The sequence below is a fragment of the Eleutherodactylus coqui genome, chromosome 5, assembly GCF_035609145.1.
Source record: "Eleutherodactylus coqui strain aEleCoq1 chromosome 5, aEleCoq1.hap1, whole genome shotgun sequence".
Lineage (NCBI taxonomy): Eukaryota > Metazoa > Chordata > Amphibia > Anura > Eleutherodactylidae > Eleutherodactylus > Eleutherodactylus coqui.
Window position 1 is genome coordinate 8,491,099 of NC_089841.1, and position 22,182 is coordinate 8,513,280.

The window sequence follows — 22,182 nt, forward strand, 5'->3', positions numbered from 1 at the left end:
CAGACAGGTGGCTCCAGGGGGTGGGGCGGTCAGACAGGTGGCGGGGCGGTCAGACAGGTGGCTCCAGGGGGTGGAGCAGTCAGACAGGTGGCTCCAGGGGGTGGGGCAGTCAGACAGGTGGCTCCAGGGGGTGGGGCAGTCAGACAGGTGGCTCCAGGGGGTGGGGCATTCAGGCAGGTGGCTCCAGGGGGTGGGGCGGTCAGACAGGTGGCTCCAGGGGGTGGGGCGGTCAGACAGGTGGCTCCAGGGGGTGGGGCAGTCAGACAGGTGGCTCCAGGGGGCGGGGCAGTCAGACAGGTGGCTCCAGGGGGCGGGGCAGTCAGACAGGTGGCTCCAGGGGGCGGGGCGGTCAGACAGGTGGCTCCAGGGGGCGGGGCGGTCAGACAGGTGGCTCCAGGGGGCGGGGCGGTCAGACAGGTGGCTCCAGGGGGTGGGGCAGGCAGACAGGTGGCTCCAGGGGGTGGGGCAGGTAGACAGGTGGCTCCAGGGGGCGGGGCAGTCAGACAGGTGGCTCCAGGGGGTGGGGCAGTCAGACACAGATGGCTACATTGTTGCAGTTTGTGTAGCAGTTCTTCTGCACTGAATGTAACCTCGTGGTTACAACAATATCAGATATCTGGCTCTGTGTATTATTCCACACCTCACCACTACAAGCTGCGCCCAAGGGGACCGGACAAAACTAAGCACAATTAACTGCCAGCCACAAAGAATACAATTAGCGCTCACCATAGGATTTGGGCGGGCATGACAGATAAACCACCATAAGTCCCAGCAACCCCCCAACCCCCACAGGAGGACACAGACCTGCCGGACAGCAGCTTCCAGGACCTGTGATGATGTCACTGTCATGTGACCACCTGTGTGGGAGGAGCCACCATGTAGTCAGCTAGCAGGTTCGGTTTTCTGGGTTGTCGGGTTGCTGTGAGCTGCAGCAGCAGAGAGGAGTCATTATGGAGGTCGCTGGTCGGCCGAGAGCGGGCGCTCTATTCCTCTGGGACTCATACTATGTGCTTCCAGGACCTGTGATGATGTCACTGTCATGTGACCACCTGTGTGGGAGGAGTCAGGGATCCCATCTTACTGGCTCCATAGATACATGATGTTACAGCAGTCACTATGGAGGTCGCTAGTCGGCCAAGACGGGAGGAAGCCATGAGCCTCCTGATGCCAGCAGGGCTGATCGTGTTGCATCTTCCGTCAGTAGTGACCCCATGTTATATCAGTGACCGTATCTTACATCGGTGACCGTATCTTACATCGGTGACCCCATGTTACATCGGTGACCCCATATTATATCGGTGACTCCATCTTATATCAGTGACCCCGTGTTGTATCGGTGACCCCATGTTGTATCGGTGACCCCATGTTATATCGGTGACCTCGATTGTTTGTTAATGTCTTTTTGGATATAACAAAGGAATCTTCCCGGAAGACAAATCCCTGAAGGTGAACTCAATGACCTCCGAGTCAGGGAGATGGTTTACCGTTTTCATCCTCGTGGGTTAAACGAGGTCCTCGAAAAGACTTCGATTCCTCTTCTTTCTTCCCATTGTATATATCAGTATTTTATGGCTTCTCCTTCTATATCTGACGCCATGAAGGTATTATACATCTGTGTGATACCTCCTGATACTTTAGGTTTAGCTGTATATCAGTGATCTCCCTCAGTCGGATTATTATAGGCCAGTGATGGCGAACGTCTTAGAGCCCGAGTGCCCACACTGCAACCCAAAACCCACTTATTAATCGCAAAGTGCCAACAGGTGAGGGGGCGGGGCTTATCACCACGTATGATTTTACCCCCGTCGTTCTAAAAATGGACCGGGCCGCTTCACAACAGACGGGTGCAGATTGTGACTGCTTTTTGGATGCGGAAATACTGCAGAACGTCCTCAGCAGAAAATACTGGGGAAAATTCTGCAGCATTTCCGCATCCAAAAAGCAGTCAAAATCTGCACCCGTCTATTGTGAACCAGCCCCGCCCATTTCTGCCACGTGTAAACATACCCCAGCGGTAATAGTGACCCCCAGCAATAATAGTGACAGCCCCCAGCAGTAATAATGCCCCCCGGTAGTAATAAAGCCCCTCTCACCCCCAGTTGTTCCCCCAGCAGTCATAATACCACCCTCGCCCCCAGCAGTCATAATGCCCCCCCCCAGCGGTTCTCCCAGAAGTAATAATGCTCCCCCACCCAGCGGTCCCCCAGCAGTCATAATGCCCCCCTCGCCCCCAACTGTTCCCCCAGCAGTCATAATGCCCCCCTCCCAGCGGTTCCCCTAGCAGTCATAATACCTACCTCCCCCCCCAGCGGTTCCCCCAGCAGTCATAATGCCCACCCCCCCCCCCAAGTGGTTCCCCCAGCAGTTCCCCCTGCAGTCATAATGCGCCCCTCTACCCAGCAGTCATAATGCCCCCCAGCGGTTCCCCCAGAAGTAATAATGCTCCCCCACCCAGCAGTCATAATGCCCCCCTCGCCCCCAACTGTTCCCCCAGCAGTCATAATGCCCCCTCCCCCCCAGCGGTTCCCCCAGCAGTCATAATGCGCTCCTCTACCCAGCAGTCATAATGCCCCCCCCTCCCCCCAAGTGGTTCCCCCAGCAGTTCCCCCAGCAGTCATAATGCCAATCACCCCCAGCCCCACATGCTTACCCGTCCTCCTCTTGTGTGTGGTCCCAGGTGCACACTCACGTCAGTGTGTGCTGGGATCAGCGCAGATAGCAGCGCTGAGTGAATGCCGACAGGGGAGTCACTAATGTGGTGAGCGGCCGATGGTGACGCGTGCCAGCAGGGAGGGCGCTGCGTGCCGCAGCTTCGCCGCCACTGTTATAGAGTATTTTTAAATGATTTTATATACCTATCACTGCATATTGTATAACACCCCACGATCTCCCATAATGCAGAGCGACATAATTATGTCATTTTATAACCTGAATGGGTCTAATTATTCCTCTACAAATCTCCTGATTCCATAAAGAAGAGCCCAGTAATAGACACTCGTTATTGATGTTCCTGACACCCCCCTACTTGGAATAAGCACGCCTTCAGTATATTCCCCTGTCCGTTCACGTGACATTAGCATATGTTACGTCCCCTAAGTGACGTCATCCCGCTGATTCACGTGATACCCTTAAAGCCGATTACAGACGTTATCACGCCATGTCATATTACAAAGCCCACGTTTTCCAGCTCCTAGCAGGCCTGCCGGCGCATATACCGCCTTATTCCATAAATATCACTGCATATTATATATACACATGGGACATCACGTGTCACGCTCCATCCTTGACGTTATTACGTCACGCATCATCACCCACGCCCCTTCCCTCCTTATGCGTCTAGCGGTGGCACGCAACGTTGCGTTCCACTGAAGCCGGCGGAAGTGACACCAATCAGACTGGAAAGCGCGTCATCACTGAGCTGCCGACATCAAATGGAAAGGTCACACATACAAGGGGAGGTAGTTTACTGTGTGTATATATATATACACACTCCATATTGTCTGTGAGAGTTCATGCTTGATAAAGGCTTCTTGGAAGGCCGAAACGCGTTGTATATATTTTACTAAATCCACTGGAAATGATGTTGGGCATCTCCCCAACCTGATATTTACTACACGCCTTCTGGGATTTAAGGGGTGCCGCGGACCAGGCACCTCTATTCATATCCATACCGCTGGAGCGACGAGAGGTCCTTTTCCTTTTTTACTAAGCACATTTACAGCAGGGTATTAGTCATTCATGCGGTACCAAACAAACAGCATGTCACAATCCCGATGATGAAATATACAATGGAACTGCAGAAGACCCCGGCCAGACTCATGGGGCGCTAGTCGTCACTTCTCTAATTGCCTTGGGGTGAGACTACGAGGGGGTGCTGATAAGTCTTTGGCTTTGTGTTCTTTTTTTGGTTCTATGGTAACGAGTGTTACATCACATGAAGCCTTATGTGTCTAATATATGTTTTGTGTTTGTAGCTTCTGGCAACAGTGATCTCGGCACGCGGGAAAACAAAATAGCGGAGTCTAAGGCGATATTCACTGCAAATGAGAGCAGAGCAGGGATAAAATTCTTGTTTCTGCAAGGAAAGTCCACGAAGGATATTCATGGGGATATGTCGCAGACATTGGGGGATCAATGCCCTTCATAGTCTACAGTTAAGAACTGGGTTGCCAAATTTAAAATGGGCCACTCCAGCACCAATGACGAGGAACGTCCTGGACGACCGAGAGAGGTTGTTGTTCCGGAGATCGTCGATGCGCACAACCTCCTACTGGAGAATCGGCCAATCTCAGCTGCAGGAATAGCCGACATCATGGGGGTTTCTGGTGAATGTGTTTGTGTCATCATCCATGAAGAAGCTATCTGCAAAGTGGGTCCCCAAATGTTTGACAACAGATCAGAAAAGCATCGAGTGAAAACTTCCCGGTCCATTTGTCAGTGTTTCCGGACTGATAAGAACTTCCTGGATGGACCGGTCACTATCGATGAGACCTGGATTCATTTGTATGACCCTGAAACCAAGGAGCAGTCAGAGTGGAGGCCCAGTGGTTCTCAGCCACTAAGGTGATGGCGTCTGTGTTCGGGGATAAGGAGGGCGTGCTGCTAGTTGACTACCTTCACAATGGTTCCATTAATGCAAGGTATTACATTGAACTTTTGGACCAATTGAAGGCAGCTCTGAAGGCCAAAAGGCGCGGCGAGCTGTCCAAAGGACTCTTGTTCCTGCAAGACAACGCCTCCGCTCACACTGCACAAGCGGCCATGGCAAAACTGGTGGAGCTAGGCTTCCAGCTGGTTGACCACCCACCTTATTCACTAGATCTAGCTCCCTCCGGCTATCATCTGTTTCCAAACCCGAAGAAACATCTCAAGGGTACTAAATTTCACACCATTTCTAATGCCATGGCTGCTACGGATGACTGGTTGGAGGCACAACTAAAATCCTTCTTTTTGCAAGGCTTACAGAACTTGGAATCCCGATGTAAGAAGTGTGTTGGCATCAGTGGAGAGGATGTGGAAGAAATGTAAAGTTTCATCTTCCTATCTAGTTTCTTTCTAGATAAAGCCAAAGACTTAGCAACTTCCCTAAGAATGACCCAGTCCCCAAGTAGAAACGTATCATTCAGCCTCCCCTAAGGACCCTAGTCAGATATTAGCATGGTGAACCAGGGACGCCTGCAAGACTGTGGGTGGTTAAGTCATCAGAAGGTCACAGGTTAGTCTTTGCTCTCAACCTTCAATGATCAGCTTATCTCCATCACATTGGCATTCATATGCCTGGGACATAAATAGCAGCACGAGAGAGAAAAGAAACACGAGAAAAGGAGCAAAATTAAAGATAAACGTAAGACCTTATGTTCTCAGGAAACCCAGTAATCTTTCTTTACTAGATTCCCACCTCTGTCCAAAATCTCCCGAGTGCTCAAGGGAGTGAAGAAACATAAAAGTAACAATAATGCTCACTGCATGGTTTTCTGTCCTTCATTCCTCAGAGTTCCTGATTACAAAGGGTTAATCCAGAAATCCTGGTGGAACCTCCATGTTCTGTCTACGTAGATAAATGATTACTAGAGATGAGCGAGCACCAAAATGCTCGGGTGCTCGTTACTCGAGACGAAATTTTAGCGATGCTCGAGGGTTCGTTTCGAGTAACGAACCCCATTGAAGTCAATGGGCGACCCGAGCATTTTTGTATATCGCCGATGCTCGCTAAGATTTCGATTTGTGAAAATCGGGGCAATTCAAGAAAGTGATGGGAACGACACAGCAACGGATAGGGCAGGCGAGGGGCAACATGTTGGGCTGCATCTCAAGTTCCCAGGTCCCACTATTAAGCCACAATAGCAGCAAGAGTGGGCCCCCCCCCCCCCAACAACTTTTACTTCTGAAAAGCCCTCATTAGCAATGCATACCTTAGCTAAGCACCACACTACCTCCAACAAAGCACAATCACTGCCTGCATGACACTCCGCTGCCACTTCTCCTGGGTTACATGCTGACCAACCCCCCCCCCCCCCTGCACGACCCAGTGTCCACAGCACACACCAAAGTGTCCCTGCGCAGCCTTCAGCTGCCCTCATGCCACATCACCCTCATGTCTATTTATAAGTGCATCTGCTATGAGGAGGGACTGCAGGCACACACTGCAGAGTGTTGGCACGGCTAGGCAGCGACCCTCTTTAAAAGGGGCTGGGTGATAGCCCACAATGCTGTACAGAAGCAATGAGAAATCCAATCCTGTGCCACTGCCATCTGGAGCTGCACACGTGGGCATAGCAATGGGGAACCTATGTGCCACACACTATTCATTCTGTCAAGGTGTCTGCATGCCCCAGTCAGACCGCGGTTTTTTATAAATAGTCACAGGCAGGTACAACTCCACAATGGGAATTCCGTGTGCACCCACAGCATGGGTGGCTCCCTGGAACCCACCGGCGGTACATAAATATATCCCATTGCAGTGCCCTGGACAGCAGAGCTAACGTCAGATTAAATGCAGGTGGGCTTCGGCCCACACTGCATGCCCCAGTCAGACTGGGGTTTTTTATAAGTAGACACAGGCAGGTACAACTCCCTATTGTGAAGTCCGTGTGGACCGACAGCATGGGTGGCTCCCTGGAACCCACCGGCGGTACATAAATATATCCCATTGCAGTGCCCTGGACAGCACAGCTAATGTCAGGTTTAATGCAGGTGGGCTTCGGTCCACACTGCATGCCCCAGTCAGACTGGGGTTCTTTAGAAGTGGACACATGCAGTTACAACTCCGTGTGGACCGACAGCATGGGTGGGTCCCAGGAAGCCACCGGCGGTACATAAATATATCCCATTGCAGTGCCCAGCACAGCTGAGGTAATGTCAGGTTTAATGCAGGTGGGCTAAAAATTACTAGGATTACACTGTAGGCGAGGGCCCCAAAAAATTGGTGTACCAACAGTACTAATGTACCTCAGAAAAATTGCCCATGCCCAACCAAGAGGGCAGGTGAAACCCATTAATCGCTTTGGTTAATGTGGCTTAATTGCTAACTAGGCCAGGAGGCAGCCCAGTTAAAATAAAAAATTGGTTCAGGTGCAAGTTTCAACGCTTTAATGAGCATTGAAACGTATAAAAATTGTTTACAAAAATTATATGACTGAGCCTTGTGGGCCTAAGAAAAATTGTCCGTTCGGCGTGATTACGTGAGGTTTCAGGAGGAGGAGGAGCAGGAGGAGGAGGAGGAATATTATACACAGATTGATGAAGCTAAAAGGTCCACGTTTTTGATGGTGATAGAGAACGATGCTTCCATCCGCGGGTGCAGCCTACGTATTGTTTAGGTATCGCTGCTGTCCGCTGGTGGAGAAGAGAAGTCTGGGGAAATCCAGGCTTTGTTCATATTGATAAGTGTAAGCCTCTCGGCACTGTCGGTTGACAGGTGGGTACGCTTATCTGTGATGATTCCCCCAGCCACACTAAACACCCTCTCTGACAAGACGCTAGCCGCAGGACAAGCAAGCACCTCCAGGGCATACAGCGCGAGTTCAGGCCACGTGTCCAGCTTCGACACCCAGTAGTTGTAGGGGGCAGAGTGTCACGGAGGACGGTCGTTCGATCGGCTACGTACTCCCTCACCATCCTTTTACAGTGCTCCCGCCGACTCAGCCTTGACTGGGGAGCGGTGACAGTCTTGCTGGGGAGCCAGAAAGCTGTCAAAGGCCTTGGAGAGTGTTCCCCTGCCTGTGCTGTACATGCTGCCTGATCTCCGCGCTTCCCCTGCTACCTGGCCCTCGGAACTGCGCCTTCGGCCACTAGCGCTGTCGGATGGGAATTTTACCATCAACTTGTCCGCCAGGGTCCTGTGGTATAGCATCACTCTCGAACCCCTTTCCTCTTCGGGTATGAGAGTGGAAAGGTTCTCCTTATACCGTGGGTCGAGCAGTGTGTACACCCAGTAATCCGTAGTGGCCAGAATGCGTGTAACGCGAGGGTCACGAGAAAGGCATCCAAACATGAAGTCAGCCATGTGTGCCAGGGTACCTGTACGCAACACATGGCTGTCCTCACTAGGAAGATCTCTTTCAGGATCCTCCTCTTCAGGCCATACACGCTGAAAGTATGACAGGCAAGCAGCATGGGTACCCTCAGCAGTGGGCCAAGCTGTCTCTTCCCCCTCCTCCTCATGCTCCTCATCCTCCTCAACGCGCTGAGATATAGACATGAGGGTGCTCTGACTATCCAGCGACATACTGTCTTCCCCCGCCTCCGTTTCCGAGCGCAAAGCATCTGCCTTTATGCTTTGCCGTGAAATTCTCAAGAGGCATAGCAGAGGAATGGTGACGCTAATGATTGCAGCATCCCCACTCACCATCTGGGTAGACTCCTCAAAGTTTCCAAGGACCTGGCAGATGTCTGCCAACCAGGCCCACTCTTCTGTAAAGAATTGAGGAGGCTGACTCCCACTACGCCGCCCATGTTGGAGTTGGTATTCCACTATAGCTCTACGCTGCTCATAGAGCCTGGCCAACATGTGGAGCGTAGGGTTCCACCCTGTGGGCACGTCGCACAGCAGTCAGTGCACTGGCAGATTAAACCGATGTTGCAGGGTGGCAGCGTCCGTGTGGGACTTGCGGAAATGTGCGCTGAGCCGGCGCATCTTTCCGAGCAGGTCTGACAAGCGTGGGTAGCTTTTCAGAAAGCGCTGAACCACCAAATTAAAGACGTGGGCCAGGCATGGCACGTGCGTGAGGCTGCCGAGCTGCAGAGCCACCACCAGGTTACGGCCGTTGTCACACACGACCATGCCCGGTTGGAGGCTCAGCGGCAAAAAACAGCGGTCCGTCTGTTCTGTCAGACCCTGCAGCAGTTCGTGGGCCGTGTGCCTCTTCTCTCCTAAGCGGAGTAGTTTCAGCACTGACTGCTGGCGCTTGCCCACCACTGCGCTGCCACGCCGCGCAACACCCACTGCTGGCGACACATCTTGATTGCGAGACAGAGGTTGCGTAGGAGGAGCAGGAGGAGGGTGGGTTAGTGGAGGAAGCATACACTGCCGCAGATACCAGCACCGAGCTGGGGCCCACAATTCTGGGGGTGGGTAGGACGTGAGCGGTCCCAGGCTCTGACTCGGTCCCAGCCTCCACTAAATTCACCCAATGTGCCGTCAGGGAGATATAGTGGCCCTGCTCGCCTGTGCTTGTCCACGTGTCCGTTGTTAAGTGGACCTTGGCAGTAACCGCGTTGGTGAGGGTGCGTACAATGTTGCGGGAGACGTGGTCGTGCAGGGCTGGGACGGCACATCGGGAAAAGTAGTGGCTACTGGGAACCGAGTAGTGTGGGGCCGCCGCCGCCATCATGCTTTTGAAAGCCTCCATTTCCACAAGCCTATACGGCAGCATCTCCAGGCTGATCAATTTGGCTATGTGCACGTTTAACGCTTGAGCGTGCGGATGCATGGCAGCGTACTTGCCTTTGCGCTCAAACACTTGCGCTAGCGACGGCTGGACGGTGCGCTGAGAGACATTAGTGGATGGGGCCGAGGACAGCGGAGGTGAGGGTGTGGGTGCAGGCCAGGAGACGGTAGTGGCTGTGTCCTGAGAGGGGGGTTGGATCTCAGTGGCAGGTTGGGGCACAGGGGGAGAGGCAGTGGTGCAAACCAGAGGCAGTGAACGGCCTTCGTCCCACATTGTGGGGTGCTTGGCCATCATATGCCTGCGCATGCTGGTGGTGGTGAGGCTGGTGGTGGTGGCTCCCCGGCTGATTTTGGCGCGACAAAGGTTGCACACCACTGTTCGTCGGTCGTCTGCACTCTCAGTGAAAAACTGCCAGACCTTTGAGCACCTCGGCCTCTGCAGGGTGGCATGGCGCGAGGGGGCGCTTTGGGAAACAGTTGGTGGATTATTCGGTCTGGCCCTGCCTCTACCCCTGGCCACCGCACTGCCTCTTCCAACCTGCCCTGCTGTTGCACTTGCCTCCCCCTCTGAAGACCTGTCCTCAGTAGGCGTAGCAAACCAGGTGGGGTCAGTCACTTCATCGTCCTGCTGCTCTTCCTCCGAATCCTCTGTGCGCTCCTCCCTCGGACTTACTCCAATTACTACTACCTGAGTGATAGACAACTGTGTCTCATCGTCATCGTCCTCCTCACCCACTGAAAGCTCTTGGGACAGTTGCCGGAAGTCCCCAGCCTCATCCCCCGGACCCCGGGAACTTTCAAAAGGTTGGGCATCGGTCACAACAAACTCCTCCGGTGGGAGAGGAAGCATTGCTGCCCATTCTGGGCAGGGGCCCGAGAACAGTTCCTGGGAGTCTGCCTGCTCCTCAGAATGTGTCATTGTAATGGAGTGAGGAGGCTGGGAGGAAGGAGGAGCAGCAGCCAGAGGATTCAGAGTTGCAGCAGTGGACGGCGCAGAACTCTGGGTGTTCGATAGATTGCTGGATGCACTTTCTGCCATCCACGACAGGACCTGCTCACACTGCTCATTTTCTAATAAAGGTCTACCGTGTGGACCGAGTAATTGTGAGATTAATCTGGGGACGCCAGAAACGTGCCTCTCTCCTAATCCCGCAGCAGTCGGCTGCGATACACCTGGACCAGGAACTCGGCCTGTGTCCACACCCTGACTTGGGCCTTCGCGTCCACGTCCTCTAGGCCTACCCCTACCCCTCAGCATGGTGTATTACCAGTAGTGCAGAAACAGAACGCTGTAATTAAATGTGCCGCTTATTGGCCTGTGGTTGGAGGCTGACTTCGCTTACGGAACGCACAGCAGAGCCAGGAAAGAATTTTGCGCAAGCCTGTAGTGAGACGTAGGTGCGTATGACTGAGCTAGTGGAATTCACAGCACAGAAGCAGTCAAGTGGCCAAACGCCACTAGTAGGCCTTAAGTGTTTTGCTTCTATTTTTTGAAAGGCTGAGCTGAGACAGCAGACAGATACTGTAGGCAGCGTATATATGTATACTGTTTCACTGTGGACGGGATGACGGCGGTGATGTCATGGGCAACGCAGAGCCAGGAAAGTTTTGCGCAAGCCTGCTGTAACACTTAGCTGCGTATTAATTAGGACTACTACCCGCAGCAGACACGCAGTACACTGAGGACGGTCACAGGCAGCCCAAATATATTTTTTTCCCCAAATTTGTTTGAAAAAGCCCAGTGCCTATATAGACAGTATATCTCTTTCACCTTTCCCACTGTCCCTGCCTCACCAGTACTGGCCCTATACTATGTACAATGACTGCAGACTCAGGAGGCAATGGTCTGCACGCCCGATATACAAAAAAAAAAAAAATTGCAACACTGCTAAAAGCAGCCTCAACAGTACTGCACACGGTCAGATGTGGCCCTAAGAAGGACCGTTGGGGTTCTTCAAGCCTAAGATAACTCCTAACGCTCTCCCTATAGCAACTCCAGCAAGACAGCACTTTCCCTGATCTCTGTCAGAACGCATCTGTGGCGAGCCGCGGGAGGGGCCGATTTTTATACTCGGGTGACACCTGATCTCGCCAGCCACTCACTGCAGGGGGGTGGTATAGGGCTTGAACGCTGCAGCGGGAAGTTGTAATGCCTTCCCTGTCTTTCTATTGGCCAGAAAAGCGCGCTAACGTCTCAGAGATGAAAGTGAAAGTAACTCGAACATCGCGTGGTGCTCGCCTCTAGTAACGAGCAACCCGAACACGCTAATACTCGAACGAGTATCAAGCTCGGACGAGTACGTTCGCTCATCTCTAATGATTACCCCCCAGGACTGGTAATTAGAGATGAGCGAGTACCAAAATGCTCGGGTGCTTGTTATTCGAGTCAAGCTTTTTGTAATATTCGAGTAACGAACCCCATTGAAGTCAATGGGAGACCCGAGAATTTTTGCAATTCATCCGCCGGTTGCTGAGCTTTTTTTCTCTCTCTCTCTCCCCAGCCAGCCACATACTGCTAAGGACATGCGCATGGGCACGTCACAACAGGAAGTGGTAATGCGGGGAGAGGTCAAAACGGGGAGGGGGTCGAACATCGCATGGTACTCGCTCGAGTAATGAGCCCCATCGAGTATGCTAATACTCGGACAAGCATGTTCGCTCAATTCTACTGGTAATCCCTCCGGGATCATTCTGCATCAGCCAAGAACTACATGAAGTGCTGCTAATAATCTCACACAGAGATATTGGGACAAAGGGCATCATTTTAGTCCTCATTATCAGTAAGTAGCCTACTGAGTCTGTGCAAAGAATGCAAGAACGTTGGAATTACTCATCATTCACATCTGCAAATTTTAAGTAACGTGAAAATCAAAGTTCAGAAGTATTTGATTAAAAAAAAATAAAATATATATATATAAATAAAACACCATTTAGGGTTTATTAGTGTTAGTGAAATTTCGATTGGTAGATGGTACAATAAGCCACTTCGTATGTGGGAGATGGGAAATATACCTACAGATAAGATGCAGATCAGTTTCTCCATCCAAGATATATTAAAAATTCGACAATCTAGAATTATTTTGGGAGTTAGTGTAGTTCAGAAGAGCCTCCTGTTCTTCGAGAATTACACAATTCCTCCTGGAATCATGCTGAGAAGTTCCCAGTTGGTGATGCTGCACCATGCAGAGGACTGAGAGGATATTATAGAGAGGAGAAGTATGTGAACCCCGACAGACCAAGGATAATGTAAATCCTGTCATACAAGATAGTGTGGAAGGTGGTCAGCCAAGAATTAGTGTAGCTCTAAAGCTTACTGTTCAGCACTGTGGTCAGCCAAGAATTAGTGTAGCTCTAAAGCTTACTACTCAGCACTGTGGTCAGCCAAGAATTAGTGTAGCTCTAAAGCTTACTGTTCAGCACTGTGGTCAGCCAAGAATTAGTGTAGCTCTAAAGCTTACAATGTTCAGCACTGTGGTCAGCCAAGAATTAGTGTAGCTCTAAAGCTTACTGTTCAGCACTGTGGTCAGCCAAGAATTAGTGTAGCTCTAAAGCTTACTACTCAGCACTGTGGTCAGCCAAGAATTAGTGTAGCTCTAAAGCTTACTGTTCAGCACTGTGGTCAGCCAAGAATTAGTGTAGCTCTAAAGCTTACAATGTTCAGCACTGTGGTCAGCCAAGAATTAGTGTAGCTCTAAAGCTTACTGTTCAGCACTGTGGTCAGCCAAGAATTAGTGTAGCTGTAAAGCTTCCTGTTCAGCACTTACTGAGGACAAAGATTTTTCTTGGTGTTTATTTCCTGATACAGTTTTGCTAGTTTATATTGCAGATGCTTTCATTCATGGGGTGCAGGGTAAACTTCCGGAAGGTATTCATTCAGTATGTGGCAACAGAGCATATAGGTGGATTCCACGGGGAGCTGGAGGAACCTGGACCTTAGCAAAATTGGAGCTAGCAACCTGGGTTTGGACAAATGATGAATTTCCCTACCAACATGTCCCATCATATATGCTATATGGACGTGATAGATCAAATAAGAAGGTACATTTTGCTCATACGCACTGGGCCTGGAAGGCAGGAGCGGTTCTAGGTGAACCAGTAGGTATGAGGTTCAACTCATTGAGAAAGACTCACATGATAGAGTATCAGTGCATCTCCCACTGCTTCTCTTTGACATACTCGGTGTTCACAATGAGTACACTAAGCAATTAATCTTAGTTACTAATTACATACAGTAGTCTTAGATTATCTCACTGCTTCACCAGGAGGGCTATGCCAAATAGTAGGCCCATCCTGTTGTCACTATATAAATCGCTCAGGAACATTGCAGATTACTCATGACCTGGAGCCAGAAGAGTGAAGGAATTGTACCGCAAGGCCATGTCCGATGATGAGACTAAGTGGCCAGAGTGGCTATCCTACTTAAACCCAGTAAATTGGTTCAAGGGACTGGGGGTATGATTTCAGGGGTTGTGAATATATTCTTGCAAGGAGTATTACTGATTTTGGTGATTGTTATAGTCATTAAGATTGTTATGATATCCAAAAAAAAAATGATGAGTACTAATTGTAGATGTTTTTCAGGACAATCTTCTAAGGAACTTTTGGACTCGCCAAACCCTGAGATACGCGTTATGACTGGTTTGACAACTGATAAAGTACCTTGTACCCTTTGTGGAAAACATACGCTGCAGAAATTCGACAATTGCATGTATTGTGGATAAGAGATCCTAAAGAGTTCTGTGACTGTTAAAAGAACTAAAGGACTGCAAAAAGCATAAATCTCCTGGATTTTATACAATGGGCTCTTATTGGACTCATTTATCTATATATATATAAAGACGAAAGCCCTGACTGACTGACTGACTGACTGACTGACTGACTGACTGACTCACTGACTGACTGACTCACTGACTCACTGACTGACTCACTCACTGACTCACTCACTGACTCACTCACTCACTGACTCACTGACTGACACACTCGCCCAAAGTTCTCCAACTTCCCAATGTCGTAGAAACATGAATTTTGGCACGAGCATAGATCATCTCCAAAATAGGAAAAGAAATTGGGTCCCAACTCGATTATTCAATTCTAGCGCAAAAGAATTGGCGTCAAAATTTAACGTACATAATCTAAATCTCTCACTTCCCAATGTCATAGAAACTTAAAACTTGGCACGGGCATTGATTATGTCATAAATAGGAAAAGTTAGTGGGTCCAAACTCGATTATTCAATTCTATGCGCAAAAGAATTAGCGTCCAAATTTTACGTACGGAATCTAATTATCTCACTTTCCGGTGTCATAGAAACGTGAACTTTGGCACGAGCATTGATTATGTCATAAATAGGGAAAGCTAATGGGTCCCAACTCGGTTATTCAATTCTATGTGCAAAAGAATTAGCGTCCAAATTTTACGTACGGAATGTAATTTCTTCACTTTCCGGTGTCATAGAAACAGGAAATTTGGCACGAGCATTGATTATGTCATAAGTAGGAAAAGCTAATGGGTCCCAACTCGATTATTCAATTCTAGCGCAAAAGAATTGGCGTCGAAATTTTACGTGCGGAATGTAATTTTTTCACTTTCCGGTGTCATAGAAACGGGAAATTTGGCACGAGCATTGATTGTCATAAATAGGAAAAGCTAATGGGTCCCAACTCCATTATTCAATTCCATGCGCAAAAGAATTAGCGTCCAAATTTTACGTGCGGAATGTAATTTTCTCACTTTCCGGTGTCGTAGAAACGGGAAATTTGGCACGAGCATTGATTATGTCATAAATAGGAAAAGTTAATGGGTCCCGACTCGATTATTCAATTCTAAGCGCAAAAGAATTAGTGTCCAAATTTTATGTACGTAATCAAATTCTCTCCCTTCCTGATGCCATTTTATATAAAGGAAACTTTGCATGGTTACCTCCCCGTGGTGTTTCCTGGGTAACGCAGAGAACTATGCAAAATGGTGAACATATCTTTTCCCTCAGTATCTCTAAAGTAACCACGACTTCATAAGATTTTCCGTGTGAACACCAGATAAATACCAGTACCAAATTAACTCGGGCGAAGCCGGGTATATCAGCTAGTCTATATATATATATATATATATATATATATATATATATATATATATATATATATATAAAGCTGAAAGCCCTTACTGACTGACTGACTCGCCACTAATTCTCCAACTTCCCGATGTCGTAGATACATGAAATTTGGCACAAGCATAGATTATGTACAAAATAGGAAAAGTCCCAACTCGATTATTCAATTCTAGCGCAAAAGAATTAGCGTCCAAATTTTATGTACGGAATTTAATTCTCTCACTTCCTGATGTCATAGAACCTTGAAATTTGGCACGAGCATTGATTATGTCATAAATAGGAAAAGCTAATGGGTCCCAACTCGATTATTCAATTCTATGCGCAAAAGAATTAGCGTCCAAATTTTACGTACGTAATCTAATTCTCCAACTTCCGGATGTCATTGAAACTTGAAATTTGGCACGAGCATTGATTATGTCATAAATAGGAAAAGCTAATGGGTCCCAACATGATTATTCAATTCTAAGCACAAAAGAATTAGCGTCCAAATTTTACGTACGTAATCTAATTCTCCAACTTCCGGATGTCATTGAAACTTGAAATTTGGCACGAGCATTGATTATGTCATAAATAGGAAAAGCTAATGGGTTCCAACTTGATTATTCAATTCTAAGTGCAAAAGAATTAGCGTCCAAAGTTTATGTACGGAATCTAATTGTCTCACTTCCTGATGTCATTTTATATAAAGGAAACGTCACATGGTTACCTCCACGTGGTGTTTCCTGGGTAACGCAGAGAACTATGCAAAATGGTGAACATATGTTTTTCCTCAGTATCTCTAAAGTAACCACGGCTTCATAAGATTTTCTGTGTGAACACCAGATAAACACCAGTACCAAATTAACTCAGGCAAAGCCGGGTATATCAGCTAGTTCATACATATATACACTACCGTTCAAAAGTTTGGGGTCACATTGAAATGTCCTTATTTTTGAAGGAAAAGCACTGTACTTTTCAATGAAGATAACTTTAAACTAGTCCTAACTTTAAACAAATGCACTCTATACATTGCTAATGTGGTAAATGACTATTCTAGCTGCAAATGCCTGGTTTTTTGTGCAAAATCTACAAAGGTGGATAGAGGTCCATTTCCAGCAACTATCACTCCAGTGTTCTAATGGTACAATGTGTTTGCTCATTGGCTCAGAAGGCTGATTGATGATTAGAAAACCCTTGTGCAATCATGTTCACACATCTGAAAACAGTCTAGCTCGTTACAGAAGCTACAAAACTGACCTTCCTGTGAGCAGATTGAGTTTCTGGAGCATCACATTTGTGGGGTCAATTAAACGCTCAAAATGGCCAGAAAAAGAGAACTTTCATCTGAAACTCGACAGTCTATTCTTGTTCTTAGAAATGAAGGCTATTCCATGCGAGAAATTGCTAAGAAATTGAAGATTTCTTACAACGGTGTGTACTACTCCCTTCAGAGGACAGCACAAACAGGCTCTAACCAGAGTAGAAAAAGAAGTGGGAGGCCGCGTTGCACAACTAAGCAAGAAGATAAGCACATTAGAGTCTCTAGTTTGAGAAACAGACGCCTCACAGGTACCCAACTGGCATCTTCATTAAATAGTACCCGCAAAACACCAGTGTCAACATCTACAGTGAAGAGGCGGCTGCGGGATTTTGGGCTTCAGGGCAGAGTGGCAAAGAAAAAGCCATATCTGAGACTGGCCAATAAAAGAAAAAGATTAAGATGGGCAAAAGAACACAGACATTGGACAGAGGAAGACTGGAAAAAAGTGTTGTGGACGGATGAATCCAAGTTTGAGGTGTTTGGATCACAAAGAAGAACGTTTGTGAGACGCAGAACAAATGAAAAGATGCTGGAAGAATGCCTGACGCCATCTGTTAAGCATGGTGGAGGTAATGTGATGGTCTGGGGTTGCTTTGGTGCTGGTAAGGTGGGAGATTTGTACAGGTAAAAGGGATTCTGAATAAGGAAGGCTATCACTCCATTTTGCAACGCCATGCCATACCCAGTGGACAGCGCTTGATTGGAACCAATTTCATCCTACAACAGGACAATGACCCTAAACACACCTCCAAATTGTGCAAGAACTATTTACAGCAGAAGCAGGCAGCTGGTATTCTATCGGTAATGGAGTGGCCAGCGCAGTCACCAGATCTGAACCCCATTGAGCTGTTGTGGGAGCAGCTTGACCGTATGGTACGCCAGAAGTGCCCATCCAACCAATCCAACTTGTGGGAGATGCTTCTAGAAGCGTGGGGTGCAATTTCACAAGCTTACCTCAACAAATTAACAGCTAGAATGTCAAAGGTGTGCAATGCTGTAATTGCTGCAAAAGGATTCTTTGACGAAAGCAAAGTTTGATGTAAAAACAATGTTATTTCAAATACAAATCATTATTTCTAACCTTGTCAATGTCTTGGCTCTATTGTCTATTCATTTCACAACGCATGGTGGTGAATAAGTGTGACTTTTCATGGAAAACACAAAATTGTTTGGGTGACCCCAAACTCTTGAACGGTAGTGTGTGTGTATATATATATGGACTGAATTCTGATGAATTGTCTTGGAAGTATATAACCCCTCTCTTGCTACTTGTCTGGAGTATCCTTATTAGGGAAGATACAGGGATAGTTGAGACCTGAACCGGCTGGGGGATGGGACAAAGGAGTAGGAGGAAGATCTCCTGACTTTCCTCGGGGCAAGTCTTCTCAGGTAGGGCTAGTGAGCATAGCAAGGATAGCAGGTCTACTTTGTTTTAAGTTTACTAGCATAGTATAGCATCCTTGAAAGCCCTTTCTGAGATAAATAAGGAGGGAGATGTTAGTGAAATTTAGATTGGTTCAAAGAAATGGTTCATTCTGATGATCCCTTTAAATCATTCTGAGAGGTTATCATGACCCGTTCATGAACCATGTAACAATTCTTCCCTTGTACTTTCCCGGAATGTTGGAGACACAATTATTTGCCAATTTATCTCAGAAATGGTATCAGGCACCTAAAATGCTGAGTGTGGAGGGGTTATCCTTGTTCTGTTTGCAAGACATCAGCAAATACCAATGTGTGTACGCCAAAAATGATATTTTAGCATGGGAATAGCCAAGAATGTATTTAATCATATATCCTGCATGTGCAACATTTGTATAATCCCTCCCATATCTATATGATGGATACGCCTTTCCTTTTAATAAAATCACGGTCTTGGGTGGTTTTAGAACCAGAACCCGTTACCATTGACTGAATAAGGATCTCTCGTCTGACTTTTTGTTAACGGCATAGTCACTGGTGACTCCCACATAATGATTTTACCCGATTTAGGGGTACTGCTTTAAAAATTCTTCAACATTAGTAAAAAGAATAAATACATCATTAGTACAGGAAAAAAAAAACCTAAACGAAATAGGTGTCCTTACAATTATTGATAAATTCCATTTCCCATAACTCAGAAACAAATGTCAGAAATTTGCAAAAAATATACATTCCTGGTGACCCCAAGTCATCTCTCACATAAATCCATCAGAACACATATATATATATATATATATATATATATATATATATATATATATATATATATATATCTGTCTTTTCTTTAGAAAACTTGCTTATCAAAAATAACTTATGTATTCTGAGAAAATCCTATTTTCAGACTTTGTTACATGTATTCTTATGTGACAAACTGGCTCTGCCCCTGTCCTGCCCCCTCCCATTGCTGGCTGCGGTAAGTGGCGGAGAGGGAGCAGGAACTTAGCACACTAGCTCCTGCCTCATCCTGTCTTCTCCCCTTGCCGAGAGATGGCGAGGGGGAGGGAAGGGGGCACAGCTTAGCAGAGGTAAATTGTCTTCCCCCGCCCAACAACATTGCATCCTCTGTGTATATGCACCGGGCCAGGACTGGCTGAATGGGCGCACAAATGTTAGATATGTGTGCGTCCGTTCCAGCGCTTTTTCAAGTTGCTGGCGAGTGAACGTATAAATGCCCGTGTGAATCCAGGCATAGTCTTAAAATACAATATTTTCAGAAATACAGCATAGATCAGAATGACACACAGTTACAGAATACAAGTATTGTGTACTATTTGTCAATAAAACTAGTTTGGAGAAGAAAACAAAATTTGCTTCTTCTGTGTGAATTCCCTGATGCCTAAAGAGATGTATTTGCTGGGCAAAACATTTCCAACATTCGGAACATGAAAATGGCTTCTCTCCTGTGTGAATTACCTGATGTGAAACAAGAACTGATTTCTCAGTGCATTTCCCACATTCTGCACATGAAAATTGCTTCTATCAGGTGTGAATTCTCTGAAGATGTGAAACAAGATTTGATTTCTGATTAAAATGTTTGCCACATTCTGAACATGAAAACGGCTTCTCCCCTGTGTGAATTCTCTGATGTGCAACAAGAACTGTCTTCCGAGTAAAACATTTCCCGCATTCTGAACATGAATTCTCCCCTGTGTGAATTCTCTGATGTGAAACAAGATGTGTTTTCTGATTAAAATATTTCCCACATTCTGCACATGAAAATGACTTCTCTGATGTGTGTATTCTTTGATGATGTTTAACAAGAACTGATTTCTGAGTAAAATGTTTTCCACATTCTGTACATGGAAATGGTTTCTCCCCTGTGTGAATTCTCTGATGTTGAACAAGATGTGATTTCCATTGAAAACATTTTCCACATTCTGAACATGAAAATGGCTTCTCCCCTGTAGGATCTCCTTGATGTTTAGCCTTCCTCCTGTGACTTTTTTTCTGCTCAGCAGTCTGTGATGAATCAGTAGATGGGATCTGTATAAGAGGATCAGATGATGGATCTTTGCTGTGAAGGGCTGAGGGGATATCTGGGATGATGGCAGGTTCTTCATATGTATCTTGTGTGATACCGCAATCTTCTGCTTTACAGTCTGCAGATATGAGACATCCCTCTGAGCTCCCGTCACCGTCATCTGCTAAGAAGTAAACAGGTTTGTACTATTTTTGAGCAATACAACGTATTTTTCAGACAATATGTGCCTAAGTTTTGGTTGGAAGAAAGTTGGAAAAAAATATTTTAAAGCAAATGGTGTGCAAAAATGCTTAACAGGGTAGATATCTGCGGCTGACACTCTGTTATGGGGGCGTCTGCGGCCGACACTCCTAGGGGAACATCTATGACCAACACTCTGATATAGGGACATGGGTTTTTTACTATAATACAATATATGTAGATATTAAGGAGGGGGTGGGGAGAGAAGAATTTGAACTTTGAACACTACACTGGTTCTCTACTGTATGACTTGTCTTTCTACTAACAATATAGAGCAGCAGTATGCGTATAGTGGCCCATAATTGGGTCCTACAAAAGCACCTTTGTCATTATTTGTTTATATTTAGCAGGGCAAACATTGGTTAACCATTGCTTAATCTGCCCTGCAACTGAGCTAATAATAATCTGCCTGCCGACTAGTTAATTCTTATTGGTTGCCGGCAAATTCAGCCCTGATAGGACCATATCACAGATGAGCCAAGCAACCTGATAGGCTGTCAAGCTGTGAGGTGACAGGAGTGTGGAAGCCTGTGATTGGAGCGCCCATTGCCTGGTTACACCAGAGCAGCACACGTCAGAAAGTAAAAAAGCGTGCGTACGCTGTGAGGTGACAGTTGGTCCCGGCAGAAGAGTCCAGTCAGGGGAGAGTAGAGGGAGAGAGGAGTCCGGTCAGTTAGTGAGTGTACAGTCAGCTGTCAGTCAGTGTCGGTATATAGAAGAGTGTCAATAGAAGAGCGGTAGTCTGTTTTACCGTAGTGAAAGATAGCGGTATAGTGGAGCATGCCCGTGGGAGTTGTCAGAGGGACGCAGTCGTCAGATAGTGAGGAGAGGATTAGTGGCAGTGAAAGCGGTTGTCGGGACGTTGGAGGAGTCCGGAGGCCTGCAGATTCACCAGACCCTTTGGAAAGTTGTGGCTACTACAGCAGACTGATGGCGCTGATCCCTAGGGAGAAAGAAAGCAAGCAGTCGCGGAAGAGGCATAGGTACCACGACAACCCCCTCGCTATACACCATCTATTGTCGGGAATTCCAGGGAGGCTATTTATGCCGGGAGGCCCCTTCAGCAGCGCCCCCCTCACCATCAAGAGAAATAAGTCCCAACAGTCCACCAGTGCCTGCACAGAGGCAAATTAATGTGGAGACCAGGATCAAAGCCATACCAAGGCACAATTACAAGGCTATCAAATAGAAGCCCATACAATTTAGGTCACCAGTTTGTGGATTTAACCCCCTTAGTGACACGCCCGGAAACTTTCCAGGACGAGGTCCACTGCCGATAGTGATATAGCCCGGGATATTTCTGGGCTATGTTTCACCATGGGACCTGCAGAGCACAATGCCATAAGCTGTGGCAGTGTGCTCTGCCTGCACAGACCCACAGTGCAGGACTTAAAAAAAAAAAGCAGGGAGATAGAATCGATCTGCTGGCAACTTCCCACTTCTTTTTTGAAACTCCTGCACTGTTTTGCTTACAGGTTGCCACGGAGACCATCGGCTTGTCAGAAGCCAGCCGATGGTCCCCGTGGCAAGGAGAGCTGGTGCTCGGCTGTCACATGGTAACTGGGCACCAGCTCTTACAGCAGAGAATGGAGAAAACCTCTGATCTCTGCTGTTTAACTCTTTACATGCCACGGTATGTGCGACAGCAGCATGTAAAGGGCTGAAAGAGGGAGGGGGCTCCCTCT

At 47.4% G+C, this 22,182-nt stretch overlaps 1 protein-coding gene across 1 annotated transcript in view; it reads right to left on the reverse strand.

Moving 5' to 3' along the window:
- LOC136628682 (zinc finger protein 665-like) overlaps positions 1-22,182 on the reverse strand; it is a 44,625-nt gene that overhangs the window by 16,257 nt on the left and 6,186 nt on the right. Inside the window, exons 6-7 of the mRNA XM_066604787.1 lie at positions 19,759-20,417; positions 19,525-19,689 (exon numbers count right to left, since the gene is read on the reverse strand). Coding sequence (XP_066460884.1) covers positions 19,525-19,689; positions 19,759-20,417 — 824 coding nt within the window. The remainder of the gene's footprint in view (positions 1-19,524; positions 19,690-19,758; positions 20,418-22,182) is intronic.